The 22,280-nt window shown below is 35.3% G+C and overlaps 2 protein-coding genes across 2 annotated transcripts in view; one reads left to right on the forward strand and one right to left on the reverse strand.

Annotated features, from left to right (window-relative positions):
- Positions 1-4,578, reverse strand: part of LOC110441603 — an 11,113-nt gene extending 6,535 nt beyond the window's left edge. The window contains exon 1 of the mRNA XM_021484796.1: positions 3,987-4,578. Within this exon, the coding sequence (XP_021340471.1) occupies positions 3,987-4,068 (82 nt within the window). The 5' untranslated portion in view covers positions 4,069-4,578. The remainder of the gene's footprint in view (positions 1-3,986) is intronic.
- A 5,288-nt stretch (positions 4,579-9,866) lies between these two features.
- LOC110441599 (fibropellin-1-like) lies at positions 9,867-20,815 on the forward strand. The gene is made up of 9 exons (XM_021484791.1): positions 9,867-9,963; positions 10,729-10,986; positions 11,516-11,878; positions 12,329-13,231; positions 13,777-14,116; positions 15,138-15,178; positions 18,354-18,531; positions 19,492-19,550; positions 20,799-20,815. Exons 1-9 carry the CDS (start codon positions 9,867-9,869, stop codon positions 20,813-20,815), a joined length of 2,256 nt encoding a protein of 751 aa, XP_021340466.1.
- Positions 20,816-22,280: the final 1,465 nt, after the last annotated feature.

The raw sequence follows: 22,280 nt of genomic DNA on the forward strand, positions 1-22,280 counted from the left end.
CTCTCTCTCTCTCTCTCTCTCTCTCTCTCTCTCTCTCTCTCTAAAAACATCATTACAAAATTTGTATTAAATGTTGGTTGAAGAATGAAAATGAGTGTGAAAATTAATATTGTAATTATTCTGTAATGATGAAAATGTTTCAAAAAATAAAATTATAAAAAAATAAAATATACACAATCTTACTTCCATAGCAGTTATTCCATAAATACCCTAATCCTAACTATTTATAATACAATCATCATTATCTAATATTCTCTGTTCATAACATTTTCTCTTAAAAAAATCGTTTCACAGTCATTGACAAATAAACTGTATAGAATTGGTGAGAGAACTTCTCCTTGGAAAAGACCGATTCTGCTCGGAAAATATTCTGAAATACGATTGAGGGAATGGGTGTGGTCGAGAAACCAGAAACTATAAAGCTATGATCAAAAACAACCCCACCACCATTACTTTATAAATATTAATATTTGTTTGGTAGGTGATGGGGGATCATTATAACCCTATATGGTAATAGTGATCCCCCATCTCAAACCAAACACAAAATATTTCTAAAGCAATATTCTTAATCACGAGCCCAAGAAAGAACTAGGGGCGTTAACAGTCGGTTCCTGCCTCGTAGTTGTTATAATCGTAATCAAGAATAGATTAAGTACAAAAATATGAAATTTCAAAATAAAATGAGTGGATATCGTCTGTTGTGTGCTATTTGGTTGAGCATTAGCCATTTCGAATGAAATGAACTAAACACGCTTCCATGATTAAAAGACTCCACATGCAGCAAACAAATCAATGTTCGACATGATTAAACATTGTCATACCAGTGTTCATTCGTAGAAAGGAGTTTGTGCTTGTCACGTGTGGAGGCTTTCATTACTGCATGTAAACTGTTCCAAAACATCATTTTTTGGCTTTTTCATCATAGCAACAGCTATGGAAGGGCATTTAAGTGCATTGAAAAAATATGCACCAGGAAAGATAGCTCAAATTAACCAATATGATGTTTATAACAGAAATTGGTAAATAGATTAAAGTTTAATTTTTTACTTTTTATGAGGCCAAAAATTACCCAAAACGCCCCAGGTCATTTACGCGTGAATCTACGCTTTAAATAGCGTCCGCAGTATCGACTATAAAACGATAAGACAAGATGAATACTACCTCCGCCCACCTCTCACCTGAATGGTACGGCCCAATTGGCGTGTTGACAAGGGAGGGTGCGGCTCCAGGGACATGTGATCTAAGCTTTAATTTTCTGTTTGGTTCGTTATGACAGGGAAATAGTCCCGAAACTTTAGCCCAGTAAAGGGAAATATTTTCACAAGACAATGCCATTTATTGTCGTGTTAATTCCGTAAAGTAACAAATATGCACAGTATATTTATAGAACCCAATTAATAAATGGACAACTATCCAGCTATTTCGCTTTCCAGAAGTGAACATTTTTTTATTTATAAGTGCACTTAGGTCACCGTGCAATTCAGTGACGCCAATGTGTGTTTTAACGTCGGACTCAATTCGTATAGTGGTAATTTTAACAGACAAAATAAAAGCACCAGGATAAAAATGTAGTTTACTGTTAGCTCTGGAATCACACAGAGTTACCGTTCCTAAACTATTTAATATTCGAAATTTTTTTTTTTTTTTTTTTTACTTATCATGTCCCTGTGAGAGACAGCTATCAAAACTGTAATACTCACTTTCATTACTTAAGATGAATTCTGTATTTTGCTGAATTTAAGATAAATTGAAAATGAAATTCTTCCGCGTCCTGTATCTAAACTTCAATATATGTTGCCGTATCGAGTTTAACCTATATGTAGCTTATTTGTCAAATAGGCAACAGGTAATTCAAGCGATTACAAAGAAAGTTTATTTCCTGTTGAGATATATGTTTCATTTCTTGGGCAAACTTTGTGATGGGACACAAATTCTAATTTTAGTGATAGAATTAAAATAGCAAGGACGCTAAACCGTCACATTAAAAGATAAAACTTGTGTTCGTCAAAATTATAGCCTGTCACAGTTTTTGTAGTAATTATCTTAAAGTGTGATTAAGTTTGTGATAGAAAAAGGATAAAACAGCATTTGTTTACGATTTCACTATATCATGTACATATACAATCTTTTTCCTGTGTGTAGTCGTTGTTCTGCATTCTACACCCTCTCGCCTGCGCTATTTATATTGTTCTAAACCTCCTCCATACTCGATTCTGTACATCCTCTTTCCATTCTTATTGTCAATATTGTACATCCTCTTTCCTATCATATTGTCAATGTTGTAATCCTCTTTCAATTCTATTTTCAATGTAGTACATCTTCCTTCCCTCTCTTTTGTCAATTATGTACATCCTCCTTCCCTCTCTATTGTCAATTATGTACATCCTCCTTCCCTATCTATTGTCATTCTTGTACATCCTCCTTCCCTCTCTATTGTCAATTCTGTACATCCTCCTTCCCTCTCTTTTGTCAATTATGAACATCCTCCTTCCCTCTATTTTGTCAATTATGAACGTCCTCCTTCCCTCTATTTTGTCGTTCCTGTACATCCTCCTTCCCTCTCTATTGTCAATTATGAACATCCTCCTTCCCTCTATTTTGTCGTTCCTGTACATCCTCCTTCCCTCTCTATTGTCAATTATGTACATCCTCCTTCCCTCTCTATTGTCAATTATGTACATCTTCCTTCCCTCTCTATTGTCAATTCTGTACATCCTCCTTCCCGCTCTATTGTCATTCCTGTACATCCCCCTTCCCTCTCTATTGTCATTCATGTACATCCTCCTTCCCGCTCTATTGTCAATTCTGTACATCCTCCTTCCCGCTCCATTGTCATTCCTGTACATCCTCCTTCCCTCTCTATTGTCAATTATGTACATCTTCCTTCCCTCTCTATTGTCATTCATGTACATCCTCCTTCCCTCTCTTTTGCCAATTCTGTACATCCCCCTTCCCTTTCTTTTGTCAATTCTCTGCATCCTCCTTCCCTCTCTATTGTCAATTATGTACATCATCCTTCCCTCTCCATTGTCAAATATGAACATCCTCCTTCCCTCTATTTTGTCGTTTCTGTACATCTTCCTTCCCTCTCTATTGTCAATTCTGTACATCCTCCTTCTCCCTCTTTTGTCAATTATGTACATCCTCCTTCCCTCTATTTTGTCCTTTCTGCACATCATCCTTCCCTCTCCATTGTCAATTATGTACATCCTCTTTCCCTCTCTATTGTCAATTCTGTACATCCTCCTTCCCTCTCTATTGCCAATTATGGACATCCTCATATTCTCTCTATAATAAGTATTGTGATATTTTCAACATTCTAAGCATCTTGACCACACTTTTGATGATATTCCACGTCATCTATCCCATTCTCTTTTTAATCTTCTTCATCTCATTTTGTTCTACATCCATTTCCCGTTATTTTGCCAATAGTCTTTTTCAACGCTGTTTTCAATATTCCAGACACTATGTCTCTGTTTGATCCTGCACATCCCACATTTTAACTACCTTTCTTCTTACATTGATATGGTGTTGTTTTTCGCCAGATATTTCCATGAATACACGATCACAAACACTTTTAAAGCCAGTCACACCGGGCCTGCGACCAGGATACGGCCTAGCTGCAACTGATAAATGTTGGAATCGCATGCAAATCGTAGAAAGATCGTGCGAGTAGTCGCATATGTCGTGTGTGTTTGTACGATTACAAACAATCTCAAGAGCAATCGCCGTATGCGATCCTGATGCAATTGAGATCGTAACAAACATTGTCGATTTGTTGTACGATCGATGTATCATACGATCCGGTGTGACTGAGGTTTACGGATCGCTAGACATAATGTAAAGTCAGCTAGCGCCTGCAAACCATAACACTATCTGTCTCTAACACATATATAGCAAACGGATACATTTCTGATCTATTTCTATACATATATACATCCCGTTAACCCCTTCTCGTTATACAATATAATCTACATCACACTTACCTGTGTCGACCGCCGGGGCCGAGGCGCCCAAACCTACCATACAAACCACTGATAGCAACAAACAGGCAAACTGTACGTCCATTTTCAAACTTTTGAAATCCAGGCAATGGAAATAATGTCAATACCCGGCGATAACAGTCAGCTGAATAGCCAAAACGAAATTTGGTTACAACACTTTTTATTTCCCACTAAACGGAAATAGTAATAAATCCTTCGAATTTTCTGGTCAAGTAGTCGGGTTTTATCACAAGGTACACGCGTGTTGGCAAAGGTGTGCAGATATAGTCCTAATACGACTCTTAAACGTGTACAGGTGAGTCACGAATAATTCATGTAGCACTCGGGAATCACAGATAGCTTGAAATAATTCACAGGTAGATGTTGCAGCGATATAAATACTAAAATACGAAACTGCGTCGGTAGTTTGTTTACAATGTAGTAAGGTCAAAGTTCGGCATTTGGGGTGTCGACGTAAAATAGACAGGTCGTCAGGTATTGAGGAAATACCACAGGTAAGACTCAGGTGGAAATCAAAGATAAAAATACATTCATAAATCTGAAACCTCCCTCGCCCATTAGATATATAAACAGCTACAATAATGTATGACGTCACAGGACTTCCGGTTAATCTTCAAATTTGAAATCGATGACAGCATTGTGATAAGGAAGTGTTTGTGACGTAGTTTATAGTGGTATGGGTTTAAACCATGATAACATCCTACTTATTGGTGCGTTATAAAGTTGACTTAGCGGATTTATTTATACACTATCTCATATATACATTATTGTAAGTCCGGAGTCTGAATTACTTGGATATTCGTGTCCGCGTACCTCTGAGCACTGCATATGTTCGTCATGGCTTATACGACAGGGGAATATCATCAGAGCGTGGGCGATATGAAAAAGACTGAGGGGTGATATCACTGGGGGTTAAGTCTGCTCGAGAGACGATCACTATTCATTCGGAACATCTCGACTATGCTACCTCAGTTTCGTAGAAAATGACGAAAGGGTATTCCAAATGGATCACTATTGAGCAATCATTTCTTCGGAGATCATCCTATTCACGTTCCTTACAACGTCCGCTTGTTTACAGTATATTCATGCTTTGTTAAGATACCTTTTCTGATAGGAACCCAGATGTATCCTTCACTTCGTTTTTTTTTTTTTTTTTATAAAGATTTAACTTTATTTGAAGGAATATGAATAATGTTTGGAACAGTTTATATTTATGTTTCGTTACATTAAATGTACGTGTTAGTGATGGAAGATAATAATTTGTGAACCGCTTTGAGACGACCTACGAACTAGGATGTGATAAAGCGGTATATAAGAACCTCCAATTATTATTATTATTCAGATGATTCACCTCAAACGAAAAAAAGGCGTTGGTCTCCTCATCACGCGATTGTTTTTTTTCCCTTTAACACAACAACCCTCATTAAATATTCAAATAATAATAAACTAGCTCTCATTATATATACTTCTGATGGAAAGGGCTTCAGTGAATTAAAAATATTTCTTGACTTGAAAACAAGTTTGATATTATTTGTTTCACATTGTTTATAACCAGGTACAGTGACGTATATTATAACAAATATTTGATTGCAATTTGACGAGGGAAATATATATGTGTTAACATTTTTGTTTACGTACAACTAAAAGGGGTGGGTGATATATTATCTGCTTTATCATGCTGTGCTGGGGGAAGTAGTGCAGTTTTGGTAAAGGGGGATGGGTTGGGGGGGGGATGGATTTGGGGGTAGAAGAGGATATTTAGATGACATCGAGCCACCATAAATGCTAGCAACAATAGAACTACAGTAAAATGTGACCTCCTACCAGAAGCAACAAGTAAACTCCTTATTTGCTTAATCCTTTATTAAAATTTACACAAAAAAAAATAACAAAATACTTTTACAGTGTTCATTACATTTGAAGGGACACATTTAGCTTACGTAGGATTCTCAAATATTCCTTAAACTTACAACTAACACAACGTACCATTTATTTTACATACATTTAAATTGTTTGGCAGTTAAAACAACTGATCTGGTAAAATTTCACCGACTAAAATCCCGGACCTCCCGTTCATACTTGAGACTATAGCTAGAGAGGGTGACGCAACCATCCATTAACCCTTTCACCCCTATATAACTTCAGTAGACTCTACCGTGCATTGATCTGGATGAGTTCATTTTGGTCTACAGTGCTGAAAGGGTTAACTTCACGGGTATTACTTTTAACTGACTTCTCCTCATTAATAATGTATGAATAAATGGTATAAAAATAATGAGTATGAATCGTCTTTAATTGATCTCTAAATAAATATTGCAAAGAACAGGTTGCCCTCTCCTGTGCCCCTTGAGAAAACTCGCCTATCTGGAGGGTAGGTACCCTCACCCTGACAACAGAGCTATTTCAATCCCTCCTTTATCTCGTTCGAGATAGCGACCTCTCGTAAAGTAGGGAAGAAATACAGTCACGTGGGAGCATGGTACACACGTATGTACTTCAGTAACTTAAGTTTATTGGGTATCTGAAGTATAGTCAACTTAACGTAAATAATCTCACACTTTTATGTTTATATATACATTGATTTTTTTCTTTTAATTATTTAGAACCTAAACACAAATTCTATGCTAGGAATCAGTATAAATAATGTAACTGTGTGAGTCGTGAAAATAAAATGGTTTAAGACATTTTATAAAGAAGTTATCGTTTTATAAAGTTAAATTTCGATAAATATTGACGCAGCTCAATATAATAGGTCGGGGATGATAAGAATTAAGTTCAAGTTGATGCGGAAGAGTTAGTTCCCTTATTTCATGAAAAGGAAAAGGTCATATTTCATAACGATAATTCTATAAAGATATGATTTAGGAAATATGTTTCATTCCTGTACTGTATACATTGCACCTGCGATATCTGTTTGGATTATGTCGATAAGAGATAGGATACAAATTGTGTTAGGGTTCAGGTGATATGCTACCTTACACATTTTACATGTGATTTGTGTTAGAATTATCGTTATGCCATCTTATACATTAAACTTGTGATTCGTGTTAGAGTTAAGGTTATATGCTACCTCACACTTTATACCTGTGATTTGTATTAGAGTTAAGGTTATAATGCTACCTCACACTTTATACCTGTAATCTGTGTTAGAGTTAAGGTTATATGCTACCTCACACTTTATACCTGTGATCTGTGGTACAGTTAAGTTTATATGCTACCTCACACTTTATACCTGTGATTTGTGTTAGAGTTAAGGTTATGTGCTACCTCACACTTTATACCTGTGATCTGTGGTAGAGTTAAGGTTATATGCTACCTCACACTTTATACCTGTGATTTGTATTAGAGTTAAGGTTATATGCTACCTCACACTTTATACTTGTTATCTGTGTTAGAGTTAAGGTTATATGCTACCTCACACTTTATACCTGTGTTCTGTGTTAGAGTTAAGGTTATATGCTACATTAAGCATTATACCTGTGATTTGTGTTAGAGTTAAGGTTATATGCCACCTCACACTTTATACCTGTGATCTGTGTTAGAGTTAAGGTTATATGCTACCTCACACTTTATACCTGTGATCTGTGGTAGAGTTAAGGTTATATGCTACCTCACACTTTATACCTGTGATTTGTGTTAGAGTTAAGGTTATATGCTACCTCACACTTTATGCCTGTCATCTGTGGTAGAGTTAAGGATATATGCTACCTCACACTTTATACCTGTAATTCGTGTTAGTGTGAAGGTTATATGCTACCTCACACTTTATACTTGTTATCTGTGTTAGAGTTAAGGTTATATGCTACCTCACACTTTATACCTGTGATTTGTGTTAGAGTTAAGGTTATATGCTACCTCACACTTTATACCTGTGATTTGTGTTAGTGTGAAGGTTATATTCTACCTCACACTTTATACCTGTGATTTGTGTTAGAGTTAAGGTTATGTGCTACCTCACACTTTATACCTGTGATCTGTGTTAGAGTTAAGGTTATATGCTACCTCACACTTTATACCTGTGATCTGTGTAAGAGTTAAGGATATATGCTACATCACACATTTTACCTGTAATTCGTGTTAGATTTAAGGTTATATGCCACCTCACACTTTATACCTTTGATCTGTGGTAGTGTTAAGGTTATATGCTACCTCACACTTTATACCTGTGATTTGTGTTAGAGTTAAGGTTATATGCTACCTCACACTTTATACCTGTGATCTGTGTTAGAGTTAAGNAGCGTTAAGGTTATATGCTACCTCACACTTTATACCTGTGATCTGTGGTAGTGTTAAGGTTATATGCTACCTCACACATTATACCTGTAATTCGTGTTAGCGTTAAGGTTATATGCTACCTCACACTTTATACCTGTGATCTGTGGTAGAGTTAAGGTTATATGCCACCTCACACTTTATACCTGTAATTTGTGTTAGAGTTAAGGTGCTATTCTATTTTATATGAAAGTAAACCCACCTTTACCACTACATGGAATCATATGTCGCTGCCTTAAGTTATACATTTTTTGTAGTTAATACTTTCAAGCGACATCGTAAGCTTAACTTACTAACAGAAAAGCAATAGTTGTCTTTGTGACGGAAACCATATATCAGTCGCAAACATCTTTGTATTGTTGAATAACATTTCCACATTTGTTCAGCTTTCACCAGACATTAATGGAAAAATTGAGTGATTAAATAAAAAGTTATAATTCCAAACACTATGTAAACATTGGTTTTGATTTATATTAATACCTTAAAAACAGACACGCGTTGCGAAAACTAGTGTTTTGGGTGTAAATTTCAAACAGAGTCAGACCAGGGTTGGAACTCTGGACCTCCAACTGTATACTGTAGCTCTAACCAACTAAGGATTATGGCCTTTTCTCGTTACAGCTATATTAAAAGTGTAATTAATGAAAATATCTAGTTCTTTAGTTAAATACAATTTGTATCTCTATATGATACAAATATCAATTTGTGTATCGATAAGAATTGATATGTACGTATTTACAGCAATAGGTATCGTATCTTAGCTTAGGTATCTATACACCTGCATGGGAGCGGGAAGGGGGCGTGGCGCGCTATCTACACACCTGTTCTCAGGAAGGTGGGCGTGGCGGGATATCTGAATATAAACCAGCCTTATCTGTACACCTGCTCTGAAAGAGATGGAGCGTGTCGCAACATCCAAACACATGTTAACTAGATAGGAGAGGGGGCGTGGCACGCTGTTCTTACATCTGTATATGGCAGAGTGGGCGTGGTACGGTATCTGTAATAACTGTATCAGAAGAAGTGAGATACGTGTACATATATACATACATATACAGTAGCCAGTAGCATATTTAGTTCGGTCAGGCATGGACGTCCGTTCGTATTCTGTGTCCGTTTTATTTACAGTGGTTATCGGCCTTGTCTCATCTAACAGTGAGTATAACAGTGAAAAAACACCTCATCTTGTTGATTTTAGAATAAATCCCCGATAAAAAAATAAATAAAGTTAAAATGTGTATTAAAAACCAATATCAGATCTCGAATTCGATATAACTCGTGAAATTTGTGAAGTTGAATCCCAGCAAAACAATAGCAACTACAAGTGAACATGCTTTAAATTCTCTGGTGAGAGTGAAATGGGAAATGGTCGATACTGCATTAACATATTGTGGTATTTTTTTTATTCTAGCCCCTGTCCCCTTGAGTGAGTATGTACAAGCTCCTGGCAAATTCGTCGCCCCTATTCCAAGGAATTCAATCAAAATTATCCATGACGTCAGTCTCAAACTTTGCGCGGCAAAATGCACTTTGGCATTCCGGATGAACACATTCCCGTGCTATGCATTTGAGTACACATCCGGAAGTAGAATGTGCGTGCACACTAATGTGACGTCACTCGTCATTAATGGCGGGTTTCTTGGATTAAAAGACAACCCAGCTGTCGATTATTACGAGCGAAGCAAAGGTAGGCATTAAAAACCACTAAGACAACATTTTACTTGTTCTATTCAAAAAAATCGAAATTTTGATATTCCTTAATCAGTGACGTAGCAAATCATTTTTCGGAGTGTATGCTTACAGGAGGTCGAGCGTCCGAGGCGCATAGCGCCGGAGGAGGAGGGTGTGTGGGAAGATGGGAGGGGGAGATCCCCCTTCTATAGATTGTAAATAATAGAATTATAATAGGCCCTAGAAGCAATCTCTCGTATATCAACAAGTAAAACACGACTTTTTTATATAAATAATAATAATTTTGTACTTCACTAACTAGTTTTTTTTATTTAGAACATACACCTTTGAGATTTTTCATTGTTTTAATAAGACTAAAATGTTCAAGAAGATTGTTTTTCATTTCATTCTTTCCTTTTTACGATTGATTGACAGACGGCCCATATCATTTTTTTTTTAATAAATACATCTTGAACATTTTAGTATGCTACGCCACTGTTTATATTTCAAAAATGACACTCAACTAATGTTATTTTCAGCTACACTGTACCACAATCTATTTCGTGGTAACTACACGTCAAACGCTCGTGACATAAAGGTTCATTCCACTTGCTAGATTAATTTTGTATTTCAAATATCTAATAAAAACATATTTACCCTACGTAAAAGAAATAAAACTTTCCAAGTGGCACAGCTGTTTCACTATGCAGCGACATAGACTAAGTCTGAAAAGGATAAACAAATCAAAATAATAATTTACATACCTTCTACTTGATTTCAGCGTCATATGCCAACTTGTTCCAAAGTCGAGATCACGCCGCGCTGAAGCAGCAGAATACATACTTCGCTATCAAACTCAACAAGACGCTTGAAGAATGCGCATACGCGTGCATGGGCAGTACGGTACAGACATGCCTGTCGTTTTCCCATAGTCCCAACACAGGCGCGTGCGGCCTCAGTAACGTGTTTTACGGAGACGGACACGAGGAGATCAGCCTTCTCCAGAGTCAGATTTACAATCACTACCAATACTACACAAGTATGACGTCATCTTTTCATTCATTATAACATGTGGATATCCGGGACACACACTTATAGGGTTTTACTTAACTCAGTCAGGTTCTTGTCATTTGTATCGTTTGAACGTCAATAGGTGTTGTACACGATATTAAACGATAGATAATATGATGTATATGTACATGTAACTGTTCTGTTTCACTGTGTCTTGAAAAAGGAGCGGATCGCTCCGAAAATTATTTATAGCGTTTCAAACTAACATTTTACCCTCGAGTTGTATCGCTTTTGGCTAACACAAATCCAAATCGACTTCATTTGCGGTATACGATTTATCTTAATATAGACACGACTTTCTTCTATTTCTAAGCAATCGTGATCTCGAGATACATACGATCTTTTAACGTTCAACCGGACCGTTTATAGTATTAATGATACTTATTCATTGTTCTGAATTGATATTAATGATCTCAACTTGATGAAGTTTCTACCAATTTGTAACTTTTTGCTGTATTTGCTTTAGACAACCTTTAACTTGAATTGTTTATTTACAGGCTGGCCGTGTAACGTGACCATCCCGGAGAACTACGGACCCCGGGTTCTCGCTTCTCTCCACTTCCCTTATCAGTCAATCCGCCATGCTCACTGTCACATGATAATCGAGGCTCCATCGGGAAAACAGGTCCAGATTTTGTTTCCGACCGTTTTCTTTGGCCAGGACGTTTGTAATGGCCAAAACAGAGCCGGATTGACTGTCCATGACGGAATTTCCGGAACCGGAAGTGTTCTCGGACACTATTGTCACTCGACAAGCGATAGATCACATCCGCCCTTGCTTACATCTACATCCGGGTCATTGTACGTCACATACACAGCTGATGACGTTTCGATGGCGTTTGAGTCAATATATCAGTTTGGTAAGAATAAGTATTTTTGTCGTTCTAAAGAGAGAAAAAAAACGAAAATTATTTTTCGTTCGTTTATAAAATTATACCGATATATTTTTATTTTTAATTCAGTTTTACTGATTAAATAATATTACTGGTGTTCATATTGCAAAACAAATAGCAAACACCTTTTAATTTAAGTTAGCACATTCAAAAATATTACTTAAAAATTTACGAAGCTTGTTCCAAAGAATCTTCCGTCTAGTGCCTCATTGTATCCTGTTTCTAGCTTAAATTATATATATAGTGATGTTTAAATCACGTGACAGTGCACTTTAAAAAATAATGGCAATATTGTTCAACAGCAGACTTGTACTGAAAACAAAACAATACCCCAGCAAATCGTTATCAGTGCAGTCAATCATAATTTCTCGGTACATCGAGAGTGATGCTATCGCACTCAGTTTCGTTTTAATTTAGTAACTGTGGACCCCTGTGAAAGCAGCCAATGTAAGAACAGCGCTACCTGTATCGCCAAAAACACGAGTTATGTGTGCGAATGTCCAGCTGGGTTCGCCGGTCAATTCTGTGAGGTCAATGTTGATGAGTGCGCTTCTTCGCCATGTCTGTTCCACGGACAATGCGTTGACCAGGTCAATGGTTATTCGTGCAATTGTACGCACGAATTTACGGGGGATAGGTGCGAGAAGTTCATCGGCGCTTGCGCAGATAACCCATGTGATCACGGCGCATGCGTCATTACCAGTCGGTACAATTACACGTGTACCTGCATAGATGGATATGTGGGAAAACACTGCAACATGAAATTAACACCGTGCATGTCAAATCCGTGTCAACAGGGCACGTGCGGTGAAACTACCGACGACTATATATGTAAATGTATTGTGGGATATACCGGAAGGAACTGTGATAGACTGGCCGTTGACCTTTGCACTTTCTCGCCATGTAAACATGGCCGCTGCACCTCAACAACAAACCTGGATGTACTTTGTACATGTGATAGTGGATTTACCGGGAAATACTGCGAGACAAGTATTGACCTTTGTGCTGAAGTCAACTGTCACAACGGAAGCTGTGTCAGAAACAACACTGGGTACACGTGTCAGTGTAACGCTGAGTTCAAAGGCAAATTCTGCGACGTAGCTATGACTGCATGTGAACTTCACGTAAACGATTGCAACCCGGGACGTTGTTACTCATACGTCAATGTTCCGGAAGGCTACGTCTGTTTATGTCCAGATAACAAATACCGTCAACAATGTAACATGACCTATGACCCCTGTTCCCAATCACCCTGTCACCATGGTACCTGTAGCCAAAGTCAAGCCGGATACACATGCGCGTGCGCTAATGGTTACATTGGTAGGTATGAATATATTTGCATTGGAATTACAATTTCAATCAAATTGTTTTTAAATTCTTCATGAAAAATAAATTCTCTTAAGTATAATACCGTTTCATACGATAACGATATATTTAATCTGGCTGTAAAGCTTAATCGTGCTATGCTGTAGCTGTTTTCGCGAATACGCGGAAATGTGACAGATTTCAACATCAGAACGTTAGTACAAATTGTATTTATTACTTGCTTATTTTTTTTTCTGCTTGTTAATTTATGTTTGTATCTTGTTGTATTTCTGTATTTTTTCTATTTATTTTTTATTTATTTTTTTATCTTGAATGTGTTGTTAAATGCTAGTAGTTTTGCTGTTTTTGTGTTTTTATATTGGATTGAAGTTCCACTTTGCGCTTATGGTTTGATAATAAGCCATTTTTCAGTATGCATTGCTTGCATTAATATAAAGCCATTCAGATCTCACTTTTTAATGTGTAATCTGTTTTATTAGGATCAATATTTTAACTTAATGTGCAAGATTGTAACATAACCATTTTTTTCAATATTATAGGTTCGCTTTGTAATATACCGACATGCACAGTGGCAGACTGTGGTCTCGGCCTCTGTGAAGATAAGTATACCGGCTATAACTGCATATGCCCAGTTGGATATGGCGGGAAAAACTGCGAAAACTCTATAACCATAGCCCCCACAGTAGTTAACCAATCAACAACTGCATCGTGTATGACGTCATCTTGTCACAACAATGCTACATGCATTCAAGAAAATCTTGGTTTCAAGTGTGTTTGTTCCGAAGGATGGACCGGAAGTGCATGTGACGAAATCATTGACGCATGTGCAAGTGACCCTTGCATAAATAGTACATGCGTAATTGAGGGGTCGAAACACAAGTAAGTTATGAAGTTTCCCTTTCAACTTGTTTGTTTTTATGAAATGTCGTATCGCATATAAGTTCCTATATTCATTTTGTGTCTTATATGTGTATGGATCGCAGAGAATCAATCACAATTAAAAAAAAAAAAAAAAAAAAAAAAAGTGTGTCTGTTCATTTTTTATTAACTCTGCACTAAGATAGCAGGTTATGAATTTGAAAATATACCACAGCGAAAAAAGCACTCTCCAGGATGATTTTTACCTAAATAAGATCAAATTCAAATGGATACACCCCTCATTCGTAGACAAAACTTATAATGTCCTTGTCATCTTCAGAAGATGTCCTATCCTTGAAAGTTGATTTCATTACTGAATTATGATATTGTACATTACTTCTACATATACTCATCATATTCTTACACCTTACTTAGATATTCACGTGGAAACGTTGATGGAGTTTCTGACTTGAGATTAATATGTATGCCGTTCATTGTAGTTTTGAAAATAGTATATGTTGCATTTCAATAAAATAAAACATAAAAAATAGCATTTGGTACATAGTATATGCCTCTTATTATGCATTTAAAACTAAATGCATGACGCGCTGTTTTGTAGTGGTTCTCTTTGCTCGGTTTTCCCGATAATGGTGTTCTACTAAAAAAAAACATAGTTAACATTTCACGGCAACTGACCCATCAATTAATATTGTCATCAATCCTAACCCTGACAGAACGGTCACGTAATGCAAGTGACAAAGCAATCCGAACTTAGCTAAAACTATTGGTTTCCACAGAAACGGTAAAACACTTGGCGAAATCAGCTTCCTTAGCGTTCCTTAACTTGGAGTTTCCCATAGGTAAAAATACTGATGTTATGGAAAATTCTCCAAACTAACATGCATAAATACAAGAATGTTGCCCTCAGGAAACAAAGTAAGTTGACTCATTTTTAAATAAAGCAGTTTTCGTTAATTTTGGACCAATAATGTACGTTGATATAGATATAACACATGCAGTAAATCAATATCTTACATTTCAGGTGCGTGTCTACAGACGCTTCTTCAGTACAGGGATTACAAGGTAAAGTTTATAGCATTATATTAACGTTTCTTTGTTGCTCTATACATTATTGACATACATTGCTGTTTACATAGTATAGTGTTACACTATACATTATTGACATACATAGCTGTTTACATAGTATAGTGTTACACTATACATTATTGACATACATTGCTGTTTATATAGTATAGTGTTGTTCTATACATTATTGACATACCTTGCTGTTTACATAGTATAGTGTTGTTCTATACATTATTGACATACATTGCTGTTTAGATAGTAGAATGTTGCTCTATACATTATTGACATTCATTGCTGTTTATATAGTATAGTGTTTCTCTCTATACATTATTGACATACATTGCTGTTTACATAGTATAGTGTTGTTCTATACATTATTGACATACATTGCTGTTTACATAGTATAGTGTTGCTCTATACATTATTGACATACATTGCTGTTTATATAGTATAAGGTTGCACTATACATTATTGACATACATTGCTGTTTATATAGTATAGTGTTGCTCTATACATTATTGACATACATTGCTGTTTATATAGTATAGTGTTGCTCTATACATTATTGACATACATTGCTGTTTATATAGTATAGTGTTGCTCTATACATTATTGACATACATTGCTGTTTATATAGTATAGTGTTGCTCTATACATTATTGACATACATTGCTGTTTATATAGTATAGTGTTGCTCTATACATTATTGACATACATTGCTGTTTATATAGTATAGTGTTGCTCTATACATTATTGACATACATTGCTGTTTATATAGTATAGTGTTGCTCTATACATTATTGACATACATTGCTGTTTACATAGTATAGTGTTGCACTATACATTATTGACATACATTGCTGTTTATATAGTATAGTGTTGCTCTATACATTATTGACATACATTGCTGTTTATATAGTATAGTGTTGCTCTATACATTATTGACATACATTGCTGTTTACATAGTGCTCTATACATTATTGACATACATTGCTGTTTACATAGTAGAAGGTTGCTCTATACATTATTGACATACATTGCTGTTTACATAGTATAGTGTTGTAAATACTTTTGTTTTGATCTTCACTTGACTATGTTTAGTTCCTCTTTCATCTGATTTCATGATGTGAAATAGATATTTACAGTTTCCCGAACGTTATAACTATCTACATACCATGTTTGCAGTATGTATATGTGTATGGAATTATGTTTATACTTACTACAAACTGTTAATATTGTATTATAAAAGAATTGTCCAAACATAATTATTAAGTTTAAGGAATCATGATCAATTAGGCTTTAAGCAGTTTTATAGAGATTTGAGGTTTATAGCTGACAATACGTTATAAAACTATTCATCAACAATTCAATGCTGACGATTAAAAATGTCAAAAAAACTCTCAAAAATATTAAAAGAAACTTCCCGTGACACTTAATAGATTCAGAAGACACTGTGTTACTTCTGTTTCGATGTTCCAATTAATTCCGCTATAACAAGATCAACTAAATGTTAAAGTATAAAAAGGATTTATTTTAAATATATTCAGAAAAATTGACATTTAAAAAATAATGGACCCGATTGCTGAAAGGTTTGTTAAGTTTAACCAGTTGTTAGTGAAAAAATCAAATTGTTTCCAATAAGAAACGAAGTTTTTTTTAAAGCATATCAATGCTATTTGTCTCAAACAGTCTATAGTATTTAAAATCAAATATTCTTGATTTTAATGTATTTATATTTTGAAATTTTTCCTGAGCACTGGTCAATGCTAACAATCCTTTGAAATATGTATTTGGGTAAATAATTTAAAATACATCACACAATTGTAATTTACTTCAATATATTATGTCATTAATGTAACGAAACTTGCTATAAAAAGGACACAGGGGATCTGTAGGGCTTCACCGATGTGTGTTCATGTTATTAAACTGGTAAAATGATGTACTTTTAACCTTATTACCTTTATATAGAAAATTCGTAATTACGAAATCCATTTCCCGCAAATGTTTTCTGCTCATTGTGCTTATCAATATTGATGCTGGTATGTTTGCTGCATTCCAACAACCCTGTTTCCAGAATGATTCCGTCCTCTTGCAATTTTTGTTCTAATAGGAAACGAACATTCTGTAGATCCTTATTTAGATTGTAATTTGAATGCAAACGTCAATCTATTAATTTGATAATTCCTGTAAGGTTGTTTGAAGAAAAATTAAATGTTTTATCGTTTTCTTTATTATCATTTCGTTACATAATACATGTATAGAATTATTGTAGTAAGTCGCTCGATATACGCGTTTTTTCGCGCCTTTCCGACAACATAACGGTATGTATATTTACCACGTAAGTACTAATCTGAGTCAATTTTTGCAATAAGATTTCAAATTTTTGGAAATAGTCTATATTTATGTCCCCATGAAAGTTTGTTGATATTACACGGTTTTATTATTTAAAGCAAATGATCATAACATTTAACTTGTAATCCATAAGTAACCCTTATATAATAATTATCAATCCTATTTGAAAACAATGTTAATATTTAATACAATTTCTGCAATGCCACAGTTTAGTTATTTTTTGCAGATGTACTGATCGAAATGTGAATTGAAGTTACGTTAATGATATTTGATATTTAGACTTGTTATTACCGATACCTGTCCCCCTACAGGCAAATTACTAGAGTAATTCACGGCAGTATATCATACACACAGCATCGTCCCCTTATTTTTCGTTTTTATATTAATGTTATGGGACTGGGCCAGACATTATCTGCTCATCAGATAGCTCAATTGGTATACAGCGACATTATTGCGATTTGGGGTCCAGATCCCGATCGTAACCTGTTGCTGTTTTACTCTTCGATAAATCTTGTTGGTCTTCATATCTCATTTCTTATTTTTATGTCATTTTATTTCCATAAAAAGTTCCGTAGGGCATTCAGAATTGATTTATTTTAGCTATAATTATCCCGAAAAGACATCTCCATCCCCAGTTTTCAGTTGTTAGCAATATGACTGTGATCCTTAATATGTCCATTTTGTATGTATGTATTATGTATGTATTATGTATGTATTATGTATGTATTATGTATGTATTTTGTATGTATTATGTATGTATTATGTATGTATTTTGTATGTATTATGTATGTATTATGTATGTATTATATTTGACTTTAAGCTTCTCTCTGTGACGTAACGACATGTCACAGGGGCGGAACATGTATGGACTCATACACAGGCATCGTGTGTATCTGTCCGTCGGGATTCCACGGAGCCAGATGTGATGTTACGTACGACGCATGCGCCACTCAGTCCTGTCCCACAGGTTTATGTCAACTACACGAAACTGGTCTCAGGTAAATTCATTTGTTATTTAAAACTCAGATCAGTTACTGTTGCTTTGTCCTGTTGAATGTGAATTTCTTTGATTCTTTTGCCATTTTTGTTGACTCTACTTCAAGCTTTCAGATCGCCGGGAAAAACCTGAAAGCATACAGTCCGTTTTCCCCATACGTTCGTTCGTCACGTTGAAGTAGAAGGCATAATTCATTGCCCTGGCCATGCTTTCTGATTAGCTGAAGTTAGTTCAATGAAACTTAGGCGATGTATCGCAAATTACAATTCGGTCTGTGCGGCAGAGGTCAAGGTCTTATTAGGTTCCAAAGAGTCACTTTGTTCTTCCGTTTCGGGAAGCATTATCCATTAAGTTTACCGGTGTTCTAGTCTTCCTTCAACTTTTTCTACAGAATTAGAATAATCATCATCTCTCATTTTAATTACATGAAAACAAGAAGTCCTTTTCCGTCAGCGTATCCTGCTTAACAAAATTAACATATATTTCATTTGCAACCCCAAATCCTGGTCAAACCTGTCCTATGATACCACACTCGATACCTCTTTCAATTTGGTCTCTTGAAACATACAGGTTCAATTCACAATGAAACCACTACACAGAGGATCATGCGTGGTGGTATCTTATAACACAGTTGGTCCCTTAATACAGTGTCGTTGTACAATGTGCAATGGATGTACATTGAAATCACTATAATGGAGAATATATATAATGGTTTCTCAGCGCAGAAGGGGTCGTTGCATGAGATGGTCTGAATGTTGCATGACTCCCTGTAGAGAAACAACTTGAAGACCCTTTTCTGCTTGATCTAAACAAAACAAATGTAACAGCTCTAATTATCACTTAATCTTGGCTAACAGGATATGACTGGATATTTGCATAAGAATCTTTTAGTTCTGAATCTTTTGTAAATGTAAAGCGGTATAGCTGAATTATCAACATAACACTCATTTTATCGCCTCAGGTGTGTGATTGGGGTAATACAGGGGTCATCCAACACCACAGCGGCCTTGCAAGGCGCCGGTAAGATCTCGTCCTGGTACTGTATATTAGTTTTAAGTAAAATGATAATTATTCACTTTTAGCATCTCTTTGCATGATGGAGGAAAAGAAGGAAAATAAGCATAAAGTCACATTTCCCATCTTTCCACCAGATCATGCACACCATCAGCTACACGTCATTCAATCTAACCAATACTTTCTTTTGTTTTGCTATCGTCATATACAAACTATTGTTCAGCTCATAACTACATTATGTTTGTATTTGGTACATTGTAACGTTACCCAATTTTTACTTATCTTCTTGTGATTTGATTCGGGCGCTGATATCGCAAAATTCAAAATCATTTTTAATGTTTTTCTTTGTTCTTACGATATTTATGTTGTTGGTTACTATATTTTTTTTTAACATGTCTGTTGCTAAATATTATCATTATTGGGTTCAAAATTATTCAATTGCATTTTTCTATAAAACATTATTTTTACGGGTCTGCTGGTCTGTAATAAATGTGACATATAAGGTGTTTTGCACCTAACGCTTTACGTGCGACACAAAGCTGCTTCTTTGTCTACCCCTTCGTGAACTTTAATTTCGCTCACGCCTTACTCACTACATGACACCGTTGTTTTAAGGTAAGTGTTTATTTCTTAGTTTCAAATATTATATTCTCATTCCTTTTCTTATCAGACAAATTTGGTGTTCCTCGACTCTATATAAACTATGATATTCTATCCCGTACAGAAGGATTATACAATTAAGATTAATTAGAGCATGCACAGTGATCAGAGTAATATCATCTTGAAATGCTTTACTTAAAAAAAACCCAAAAAAACCCATCAAATAAAATGTTTTATAGCTATATAACCTGACAAACATTTATCCCAAACAAGAAATAAATGTTGATTTTATTTCTTTCAGAAAAAGAGTTTGAATATCGACAAAACATTTAAGAGAAATCCTTTGCTGTGTTTTTGACAGCTGAAAAGTCCAGCAGCTATCATCTTGAAATATCGTAATTTTTGAATTTCTAAAAAAATAAAATTACACCAAATCAATTCTTTTTTAAAATCATGCAGAACTTATATAAAAATTAACCTAGCGTTTGTTCATGCAGCCCTACTTCCTATTGTCATTGTCGTTTATTCAGATTATCAGATACAGTTAGAAAGTAAAGTTTTCGCAATTGACGAGGCCATAGACACAGATCTAGATATATTGTCAATTTATCGAAAATTGTATAATGTTTCCTGTAATCCTTTTCTGTTTTCTAGGAAAGCGTTGCGGATGAAAGCGCATGTACTGACCTAGCTAGACACTAGTTGTTACTTGGTCACATAGTAACGAGGGTCGTATGGAGCAGAAAACGATTCCAAATCTGGAATAATACCATTGCCCCGGGTTTACGGTGGGGGTTGAATATTTCTCATTTTTTCGCGTAGATGTCTCATCGGCTTTTTATATATCGTCTTTGTGTCTGGTTGTTTAGTTTTTTTCGACCGTAGTGACGATCTAAATATTTGTAAAATCATCGATAAACTGTTAATTATTGTTTTATATGTTTTATTTTCGATAATTGATTGTTTCTTATTCAACCTTTTTTTAAAGGGCCTATTTAGTCAAATGACAACCTGTAAATCGAGTCGAGTCGATACTAAAAATATATATCTTCTGACGAAAACGTGCGTGGTTGATAATGACATAACCTGAGGACAACGTCCAGTGTCGTCAGTTTCAGTTTTTGGGAAAGCCGGTGATAAAAATAGGTGCATCCGAAATCCAACAATTTCTGTTGTAAATATTGTACATTTTATGTCGACCACATGTGAGACGAGTCATTGACTCAATGTGTTATCGAATTTAAATAAAGTCTATTATTATTATTATTATTATTATTATAAATAGCGCAAAACTCGTGTCTTTCAGTGAGAGGTTACCATGTAAATTACCACGCTGTCGACCGACAACACAGTGTCAGTTGTAAGTCTGATTTCACACGTAACACATTCTTGTCGCTTTGAATTTACACAAAACACCGCAAGGAAGAATTATTAGTATTATGATATATAAATCCAATAAGATATTTATGTTAACACGTTAGATTTGAATAAAAGCAAACGGGTTTAGTTAGAGTATGCACACACTAAGAGGGAGCCGCACGGGGAATGTCACACTGCAGACAGTACCATATTGATGTATCTAAACATAAAATTAATTACTTATGCATAAAAGTGATTTAGATGTTGATTGGAAGATGCTTTTGATTCAGAATAAATGCCTGTACTTGTATTCCTAAGATCCCAGATGGATAAAGCGATAGTTTACCTTCTCTCCTCGGCTTGAAAACTAGCTTTTGTAAGCTAGAAATTCACCGACATCTAAAACTTAGGTTGTACAGTTTCGGATTTCTTCATTACTGATGAAAAAAGCAAAGAAAACATTGTTTCTTGTCAATTTCGTGACATGAATTGTTCATAAGGAGTACCGAACTATACCATGATGAAGCATTTTGTGATATGATTATAAAAACCACTTACTTAACTAAATTGTCCCTTTAAAGATTTTTTTTCAACTGATATAAGTGATGGATTTACCAAAAGAACTATACATTATCCGCCTGATGTTAAAATCATAACCTTAAAAATGACACCTCTGTGTTAACAACTGTAATTTAAAAACAAGCTTTACTGTATGCAAATTAATTATATATAAAAAGTTTTGATTTCACTTTTTTAGACGCGTCCATGATCGCCGCG

Source organism: Mizuhopecten yessoensis, unplaced genomic scaffold, assembly GCF_002113885.1.
Source record: "Mizuhopecten yessoensis strain PY_sf001 unplaced genomic scaffold, ASM211388v2 scaffold716051, whole genome shotgun sequence".
In the NCBI taxonomy this organism is placed as follows: domain Eukaryota; kingdom Metazoa; phylum Mollusca; class Bivalvia; order Pectinida; family Pectinidae; genus Mizuhopecten; species Mizuhopecten yessoensis.